This window comes from Aethalodelphis obliquidens, unplaced genomic scaffold (assembly GCF_003676395.1).
Source record: "Aethalodelphis obliquidens isolate GAN/ISIS:26980383/991018 unplaced genomic scaffold, ASM367639v1 scaffold9, whole genome shotgun sequence".
In the NCBI taxonomy this organism is placed as follows: Eukaryota; Metazoa; Chordata; class Mammalia; order Artiodactyla; family Delphinidae; genus Aethalodelphis; species Aethalodelphis obliquidens.
In genome coordinates, this window is record NW_020837953.1 from 27,482,807 (window position 1) to 27,492,038 (window position 9,232).

Below are 9,232 nucleotides of genomic sequence, written 5' to 3' on the forward strand. Positions count from 1 at the left end.
AGGCAGAAGATAAATACAACCAGGCTCAGAATCTAAGGAACACCTTTATTCTCCATCAGCCCCCCAACTTTGCTCACCCCAGGTGGCTCCCTATCCCAAAATTTGGGTTGAGCCACAGGCAGAGGATGAAAGTATCCTCCTATCTCTACTGATGCCAGCTCTGTGCTCCAGCTTCTCTTGGCCTCATTAGCCACTAGTACCCACGGGCAGGGGCAGGAGGTAGAGCTGGTACCAGGGAGCTACAATGAGGTCTTGTCTCCCTCATTGCCCTTTCATAGAATCCCCCTTTGGAACCTGGTCTTCCCTGGTTCCCCAGGGTCTAGCCTGGTGGTCCTGTTTTCCACAGTCGCCCCCTCCAGTGATCCTCTCCTGTGTGGTCTGACCCTGTGGAAGACAGTTTCTCAGGTGGCCTTGATCCTCTGGTTTTTCCATCCTTCATGGCTAGATTCATTGGAGGTTCTATCTGTGGAGCTTTTATCACTAGGAGTCCGGCCCTCGGGGTGGTTTAGCCTTCCAGAGATGCAGGCCACCACGCTCTGCCAAAGTCCCATCACAGATGACACGGTCCTCTGAGAGGCCCACCTCTCGTGGCCCAGCTCTTTGGCAATCACGCTCTTTTTGGCCTGGCCCTCTGGGAGAGTTGTCTTCAACGTCTGGGTCCTCACAGAGTGTGGGCAGCTGTGTCCTGGCCTTTCCAGAACAGCAGCCCCTAGATTTGAGGCCTTTGTGGGTCTCATCCTCTAGAAGTTTTGTCAGCTGCAGGCAGGTCCCTCCATAGGTCTGTTCTCCACACTCTGGCTCTTTGGTGAGCCTTTTCCCTATGGCCTGATTATCCCATGGTGTGGGCAGCTGTGGTCCTGTCTGTCTGTAGCATAGGTCCCTGTACTTAGCCCCAGCAGTGGTTTTGTCTGTAGTGGCCAGTATTTCTGGGGTTTTATGGGGTTATGATCTGAGTCTCCAGCAGGAGTCATCCGTGTGGTCTGGCTCTCTAGTAGTTCTGTAGGACTGGTCTTCCAGTGGTGGGCCTGGTCGTGACCCAGCTTTCTCACAGCCCTGTCCCCCATGGTCTGTGCACAAGCTGGGCTCGTCTCTTGCCTGGTTCGCCTCTGGGGATCTCAGTGTTTGTTTGAGAATTAGGTACTGTTGGAGAAGAGAACACTGTACCAGGCAGGCCTGCTTGGGCATGGCAGGAGGCTTTTCCCTAACCCCCACCCTTGGCCCTAAATGTGCAGAGAAGGCTCCAAATTAGTGCCTACCTCCTTACGGCTATTGATGGCCTGTTGCAGCCACAGCAGCTCCATAGCCAAGTGGCTGCGGTGGTACTGGAGCTCCTGGAGCTCAGTCTGGCTGTGGGGCAGTCCTGGACCTGCAGCTTCTGTGAAGGAGGGAAGAATGAAGGGAGAAAGCCTTGAGGGGGCAGACAGTGGGCACTGGCCTAGCATTAGACCCTGGCACCCTCCCCCTGCCCACCCATGAGTTGCCCCCAACCAAGCAGAGGGAAGAAGGAAAGGGATGCAGCTTATCTAGCACAAGCCTTTCACTTTTCAGATGGGAAAGCTGACGCCCAGAGAGGGTCAGGGGCTTGCCCTGATCTAAGCAGAGAGGTACCTGGGTTCTCCATCTTTGACATGTCTCTGGTCTCCTCTTGGCTCGGTTTCCTGGTCCTCCTGCTCTGCTCATCCTGAAGCCATGGGCTATCATCTCTGCAGGGAAGACTGCCTGAGTTTGCTGCGCTCTCTCCTGACTTCTTCAGTATCATCTCCTCCCAGATGGCCTCTTTCTCAGGCTCTTTACATGGGAAGCAGCTCCACAGTTCCTGCTCTGGATTTGGTACCCTCTCTCCAGCTTTCCAGGTCTGATGGGATTTTGCCTTCTGAGAAATCAGTCAGAAAGGTATGAGAGCCCCAAGGCTAAACCCTCCAAGTGTCTGGGTGCCATGATTTAGCATACAAGTTGATGAGGATTAAGGACTGGGGTGTGAAGAGGTTGAGTCTGCTGCCTTTTCCAATGAGAATAGCTTGTCAGCATGAAGGGTGGAATCCCCTGCCCAGGTCCTTCTTCCCCATCTCTTCTACCTCTAGGGTGTGTAGTACCTTTGGGAGAAATCGGGGCCTGGGAATCCAGCCCTCAGTCCACTGAAGCGTGCCCAGATCACCCTCGATCTCTCGTACAATAGCCTCATATTCAGCTCGAAGACTCTGGAACTGGCGTCGGACCAAGAAGCCCCGGACGCAGGCCTGGTGTGGAGAACGAGGGGAAAGAAAACCCTTATCACTGCAAAATGGGGGCATCTTGGGGGATTCTCCTGGAGAGGTCTGCAAGAGAGGACCCGGCCCCCGGGAGAGGACAGGTGACGCTGTGTGTTGGCGCTCTGGGGGTTCGAGGGAGCGTGCTGGGCTGGATCCACCTCGTCGATTAAAGGCCCTTCCCTTCATTTCCCTGATCCCGTAGGAGTGTGTAATGGGAGTGGGGGGCGCGTGAGGGTCCGTGGGGTCCCCGCATTCTTCAGGCCGGTGGGGCTGGGTCGGTAGGTTCAGAGGTGGGCACGCGGGCAGGTTACTAGACGTGACAGCCTCATCTTGTCCAAAGGTCCCAGTCCGAGATCCCGTGCGGGGGAGGAATCATGCGCACCCCAGCCTGCCCCGCACCTGCAGCGCGGTCACCTTCCGATCCAACCGTTCCCGCTCCATCCGGGCGCAAACTGACCCGCCCGGCGCCTGCGCAGTGCGTCACCAGTCTGCGCCGCGCTGGCCTGCTCAGGCCCCGCCCCGCCGTCTCCATGGCAACCTTTTGGCTCCTGCCCTGGGGCTGGGCGCCAACTGGCACCTGTCCCCAACTCCCACTCCCAGAGCAGCACAGGGGAGTCCAGCCCCGCGAGCGGGACCTCCCAAACCAGAAGTTTGTTGCAAAGGGGCGTTCCCGCGAGAGCTGGGGCCCGGGCGCCCCTGCCGAGTAAAGGCGCGAGTAGGGGAGGGAGGACACAGAGCCGCTTTCTTTCTTTATGGTTTAATTCCATCCAATGCCCCCCTCCCCCATAGCACCTGGGGGGGCCGCGGAACACCCAATCGAGTCCGTAAAAAGTCACAGTTTGAAGGGAATGAGAAGGGGCGGTCTGAGCCTGGGTCCGACACCTACACAGCTGACGGCTCCTCAGGCTCGGCGTTCTCAGCCAGGTGCAGCTTCTGTCTGTGCCTGTCAAGGATTGTGATGCTCTGGACCCGGGTCCTTGCAGCCCTATTTTCCCAACCTGCACAGGCTCAGTTTCCCCAACTGCGCAAAAGGGCGGGGGCCAGGGACTCTGGAGTGCTCCGTGGTCTGGGGTTGCAGTCCTCACCTGTCCTTCTTGCTAGGTGCCTTACCCCCTTCGCTTTTGCTTTAGATCATGCAGGAGCGTGCACCCGCACTACTTCTGATAGAACTAGATGCGGAGATAATTTAAGTCAGTAAAAAGAATTGTTCAGTGCTGAAAGAATAGGAAGACATCAGACAAGCTTTGCCATGGATTGGTGTCGGCTAAAGTACTTGCTAAGATTTTTTTTTTTTTTTTTTTTTTTTGTGGCCTCTCCCGTGGCGGAGCACAGGCTCCGGACGCGCAGGCTCAGCAGCCATGGCTCACGGGCCCAGCCGCTCCGCGGCATGTGGGATCTTCCCGGACCAGGGCACGAACCCGTGTCCCCTGCATCGGCAGGCGGACCCTCAACCACTGCGCCACCAGGGAAGCCCCTTGCAAAGATTTTGATAAGCAAGTAAAACATATTCCCTGCAACCACCTTTCTTTCTCCTAATATTTGGGGAATTCTTTCTGCACCCTCTACCTGGGTAGGGGGAATTTGTGGCTAATTCTGTAGGACTGAAAGGGGTGAGGATGTTGGTTATCTGTAAAGATTCCTGCAGGGTGGTGGGGAGGCCGAAGCTGATTTTATCTCTGGGAGGCGTGCACACACTTACACACTGTCAAGTCCCCTTGAAAGGATACATAGAATTACTGAGATCTTCCAGCTGTCAACAGAGAGAGAAAGGGAAGTTTTTGTAAGGAGGGGCACCTGGTCAAACTCCAGATGCTCTGGGGTTCATCTTCTGGTGGGGGGTTGAGAGGCCCAGAGCTTTGGGCTCCATGCACCCCCAGCTTCTCACCCAGGGGCCAGGAATGGTCTTAGAAGCATGTACCCCTCCACACACCCTCTGGTGCCCCCAGGAACTGAAGCACCCAGCCCTGACCCACATTGCTAAGCAGCTGGTCCAGGTTGCGGTCAGCCATCGTCTTCTTCTGCTCCTCAGGTAGCCCCTCAGTGACCCCGTCCTCCTCCTCCTCCTCCTCCTCCTCTCCACACACGTCCAGGCTGAAGTGCAGCCGGGCCAGCTTCTCCTGCATCTCCCGCACGTGTTCCAACTGCTCAAAGGAGCATTCCTTCCCTGGACAACACCTGTCAGCTCTGGGAGCAAGCTTGGGACCCTGGTCCCAGCCACGCCCCAGATACCCAGTCCTCCAGCCCCACCTACATGCCCTCTAAGCCCCGCCCCCAGGACTCACCGAAGGCCTGCAGCCGGCCTGAGTGGAAATCATTGAGCAGGTTCAGCAGCCCACCTTCCATCTCATAGACATCGGTCACCTCGGTCAGGAACGAGTGCTGCAGGGGGGTGCCTGCAGAGCCACCCCCACCTCCTGCCAGCACTGGGCGGCATTTCTCCTTGCTGACCCTGGGTGGGTGGGCATGGCCATGGTCACAGGGTGAGTGGCAGCCAGGTAACCCCAGGTCTTCTGTGCCATCTGTCTATGCACTAATTCACCCTTCTATCCACCCACCAATGTAAATGGATGTTTCGCCCTGTTCTGGGCACCGGGATGGGTAAAGGGAAGGGAGTGGGTGAAGAAGGGTGAGGGTGAGAAGTCAAAAGAAGTCTTTTTCTGCCAGTGATACATCCAGAACCATGCCTGGAATGGGGCTCCTGGGTTCCAGTCTGAGCACCTCACTCATTCTTCCTGTGACCCTGGGTGAATCACTTGTCCTCACCGGTCCTCAGTGAACTTGGGGACAGTTACTCCCTTATTACCATGAAAGCCATCTTACCTCTTCCAAAAATATCTTTCTGCCCCTCTTGTTTGTAAAAACCTTTTCTTTGAATTTTCCATTGCCCTCGGGATAACACTGAATGATCTTTCCAGCTTGGCCCCACTGCCTCTCCAGTTGCGTCTCCTACTATCCCTGCCCCAGCCCTGAGCTTCAGCTACCCCGACTTGGCCATCTCCCAACATGCCTCTCAGGCAGGTGGTGCCAAAGGCACAGGGAAACACAGTAATCAGAGAAAGAACGCATGGGTAGTGGAAACAAACACAGACACTATAGGGTAGGAGGCAAATTTTCAATCATTAAAAAAATTAAGCGGAGAATTCAAATTGTTTACCCAAGTATCCCCTCACCATTTCCTACCCCATGACAATCCAGGACCACCAAATCACCTGTGGTTCCTGGAACCTTCCAGGCAATATTTTCCTACCATACTTCTGCCAGGCAAGCCCCTCAGCTTAGAACATTCTCCCTCTCCAGTGTGCCCAACAGCCTTCTCTGACTCACTTCCTGGAAGTTTGCTCACTCCCTGCGCTGAGGTGCATCATCATACTGTGTGATCCCCGTGACCCACCTGGCCTTTTCCCAACACACTTGAGAGTAGGAACTGGGTCTGAGTTCTCAGGGGCCGGTGGGGGGTGGGAGGAGCCCCAGGGAAGGCATGGATTACTGCTTAGTAACGGTAGGCTAAGGCCCCCTTTACCTTCCTGCCCACAGGGCTCAGCCCAGAGTTAGGGTCCCTCCCTCCTTGCCCTCTTCCCTTCTGTACCCACCTCTTGAACTTGGCCCGCTGCTTGGGGGATGGCAGATGAGGGAGTCCCAGGGCCAAGGAGCCGCTGTGGCTGGTGGGCACTGGGACCCTGCGTAGTGTGCCTGGGGGCTGGGCTGGCTGGGTCAGGCAGGGCTTGGGACTCCTTTTCTTCTTCTTGTCCTCCATTGGATGCTGGCTAGGCCTCAGGCCCTGGGAGGGAGGCAGTCCCACTGAGATAGTGAGGGGCAAAGCCATCCCTCCACCTAGCAATCCCTGAGAGCTGCAAAGGATGGCCCCCAGACCTTCCTAACTCTCCCCTCAGCTGCCCAGTATGGGCAAGGCCAGGTGCCAGCACCTACTGCTGGGGTCACAGATGTGTATTTGAAGGAACTTCTGTGGCCCACCCCAGGTCCTCCTTGCCTTCCAGTTTTAGCCTGAAAACCTAGGCCCTGCCTCAAAGGGCTGGACCAGACACTATTTTCCTGCTGCTGCTGCTCCTGGGGTTTCCTGTCCCTGTAGCTGCGGGGGCGGAGCTGGCAGAGGAAATGGAGGGGGAGACAGGGTGGATGTGAGCTGGCAGGAGCCCGGCTGAGGATTACGAGTGTCTTAACTCGGCTCCGTTCTATTTATCAACTGCCTGGACAGACGCTGACAAACCTCAGCATGGAAGGTGACAGAGATGTGGATGGGATCACCTGGGAAGACCCCGGTGTGAGGCAGTAACCCCCTGAGGATGGGCAGCAATGGCAGAAGCCGTGGCACGCTGGCAGGGCTCAGTGTGGTTTCCCCGCACTGGCATCCCTCCTCTTCCACCCCGCCCCCAATGGCAAACACCAGGAGACTCCCAGAAGTTCCCTGGGACAGACTTCCAGCCGCTTCACCCTCCCCAGTCAGGAAGTCCCCGCTTGGCTTCAGCTGCAGCCAGAGAGGGCCGCGTGGTCGGGCACGTAGCCGGCAGCCTGGGCCTCCAACAAAGGCTGCGCCCGAGGCTGGCACCGCTGGATCTCCCGCCCGGCCCCGCCCCTTCAGCCCCAGGTCCGCGGAGGCCGCCCCCCAGATGGAGGTCTGAAGACCCTTTACGGGGTTTCCTCAAGCTGCTTACTCCCAGTTTCCACCACCAAGCCCGACTCCGCACTCTGGGATGGCGGTGGCGCTGGGGGCATAAGCATTTAAATTGTACGAGGCTGGCTGGCACTGGTGTGGGACAGCGGTGGTGGAGGGGAGACAGAAGCGCGTCAAATACCTGGCCCAGCAGCAGCTTGGTTCAATTAAGGACTCGATAGAAAAACTGCAGCGGGAGCCTCGGCTCCCCAGGAATGGCTGGGGGCGACCTGGGATCTATTTCCCACAATCTCCAAAGCCGTGTGCCAAATGGATCGCTCATCTCGGGAGCCAGGATCCGAAATGGAGCATCAGACCCGCGTCATTGAGCCTCTGCACCCACTCCCGAAGTGGGTAACTGACCTGGAGGTTTGGGGTCTGGAGTGATGCTTCCGTGGGGGTTCCCTCCGCCCTCCGCAGCACTCTCCAACTCGGGAACGGAAAGGGTGGAAGCTGAGCTCGCAAGAGGCAATTTGCATTTAAAGAGAAAGTGACCTTTTTCAGAGTGGGATGGAGTAAGATGGGAGGAACATCCCCACATTTATTAAGCTGTCCCTTTCACTCGACTTTACCTCTCCAGCTGAGCTAAGGTGATGACATTGGTTGTGTGATGGCAATCTAAAAAAAAAAACGCTTTCACTTTCCTATCAGTTTTGGAGAGAAGTTACAGTTCCTTACCAAATGGTGGCAGCTTTGTCAGAAATGGAGGGGAGGAGGAGGTGGGGGGTAGAGAATGAATGAATATATATATATATATATATATATATATATATCATATAAGAAGCACAAGAAGCAGCAGCAGCAGGAAAAAACTGCAAGAGAAGACAACCATCTTTCAAATGAGTCCCGGTCCCCTATTAAGCATTTTACGTGCATTTAATCCTCATAACAACCCTGAAGGAAGGTAGTCATTTTACTGAAAATCAACAATAGTCTTTTTTTAAAAATATATTTATTTATTTGGCTGCACCCGGTCTTCATTGCGACATGCGGGATTTTCAGTTGCGGTATGCAAACTCTAGTTGTGTCACATGGGATCTAGTTCCCTGATTACAGACCAAACCCGGGCCCCCCACGCTGGGAGCCGCTGAACTACCATGGAAGTCCCAACAGTAGTCTTCTGAGGTAACACCATTCCCCCACAGCACCCAGACACTCTTTGCTGGTAGGTGGTGAGGGCTGTGTTCAGTCACTCATGAAATGACAAGACCAAGCCGACCCTCTCCCCACACCCAGGCCTAGGGGCCACGTGTGGGGAGCATCAGGTTAGAGCAAAACCAGTGTGATTACCCAGCGCTTGACACCAGCACCCAGGCGGGAAACTTATGTGCCTGATGGGAGGCTGACCCAGCGCTGCTGGTGCCACCCCAGGAGGCCAGACCAATGGGGCAGCTAACAAAAGACCTGGCAGAGGCTCCCAGCTCAGGTCCCCAGAGAAGCATCTGATGCAACAGGAGGCTGCCCTGTAGTCTCAGATAACTGCCCCGGGGCCAGCGCACAGTGACCCTACCTACCTTCCCCTCCCACTGGGCAGGAGCAGAGCCTCCCTGGGCCCAGGCCTCCCCGAGTTCCAGAGGGCTGGGCACTCTTTCCAAAGGCACCTGAACAGGGCTCTTTCCCAGATGCTTCCAACACCTAGACTGCTCCAGAAGGGGAGACATTACTTTGGGACTTCCACAACCAGGGGTCTGAGGGAGGGGTCTGTGTAGGTAGGCAGAGGGGACAGCTGGAAGTCCCTCTCCTCCCCTACCAGGGCTGCTAGAGAGTGGCACAAAGGCTCCTCCAGGAAAGTGGCAGAGAGTCCAGGAGCACCTCTAGGGTGAAGTTATTCTCAGAGCTGCTTTAATCTGGAGCTCCAAGAATTGTGGCAGTCTCCCTGGACCCCCTCCAAAGGATATTTAACTGGAACCAACCCATGTGGCTGGCACAGAAACATATCAACCCATCAGGATCCTGGCCTGAAGGGGCAGAGGTTTTGTGGGGGTTGTCACAGCCAGCGTGGAAATGTCTGCCTGTGGAGGCCTGGAGGGAAATGCAGTTTGCCTCTGCCATTTGGGGGGCATTCATATATAATCCTTTGAGCCAGATCAGCCAAGGGAGGGCAGAGAACAGGGTGCTGGGTGAGGCCACCAGTAGGATGTCTCCCTTATAGGAGTCTCAACTTTTACACCTAGCCTTGGGGTGGGTGAACAGGAGTTAGAAACAGCCCATTCTTAAGGACTACGTGCAGTTTGGGTCTTGTCATGGAATGACAAGGAAAGGAATCAAAGGAACCTGGAGGTTCCTGTGTATTCCCTTGGGTGGGCCAGTGCCA

General features: G+C 55.9%; 2 protein-coding genes across 5 annotated transcripts; both read right to left on the reverse strand.

The window, feature by feature from the left end:
• Positions 1-25: 25 nt before the first annotated feature.
• On the reverse strand, positions 26-2,887 carry IQCC (IQ motif containing C). The gene is given in 7 exon segments (XM_027109311.1): positions 26-416; positions 418-494; positions 496-1,140; positions 1,257-1,375; positions 1,609-1,873; positions 2,094-2,237; positions 2,649-2,887. Coding segments are annotated over 7 exon segments (1,389 nt in total). The 5' UTR covers positions 2,691-2,887; the 3' UTR covers positions 26-319.
• Positions 2,888-2,994: 107 nt separating this feature from the next.
• Positions 2,995-7,381, reverse strand: CCDC28B (coiled-coil domain containing 28B). Of its 4 annotated transcripts, none has more exons than XM_027109317.1 (6): positions 7,282-7,381; positions 5,840-6,027; positions 4,532-4,698; positions 4,223-4,413; positions 3,977-3,999; positions 2,995-3,186 (listed from the first exon to the last, which is right to left on the reverse strand). In XM_027109317.1, exons 2-6 carry the CDS (start codon positions 6,001-6,003, stop codon positions 3,132-3,134), a joined length of 600 nt encoding a protein of 199 aa, XP_026965118.1. In that variant the 5' UTR covers positions 6,004-6,027; positions 7,282-7,381; the 3' UTR covers positions 2,995-3,131. The 4 variants fall into 4 exon arrangements, with proteins under 4 accessions (XP_026965118.1, XP_026965117.1, XP_026965114.1 ...); XM_027109316.1 differs by lacking the exon at positions 7,282-7,381 and adding an exon at positions 7,061-7,275; XM_027109313.1 differs by lacking the exon at positions 7,282-7,381 and having other exon boundaries at positions 5,840-7,054.
• Positions 7,382-9,232: the final 1,851 nt, after the last annotated feature.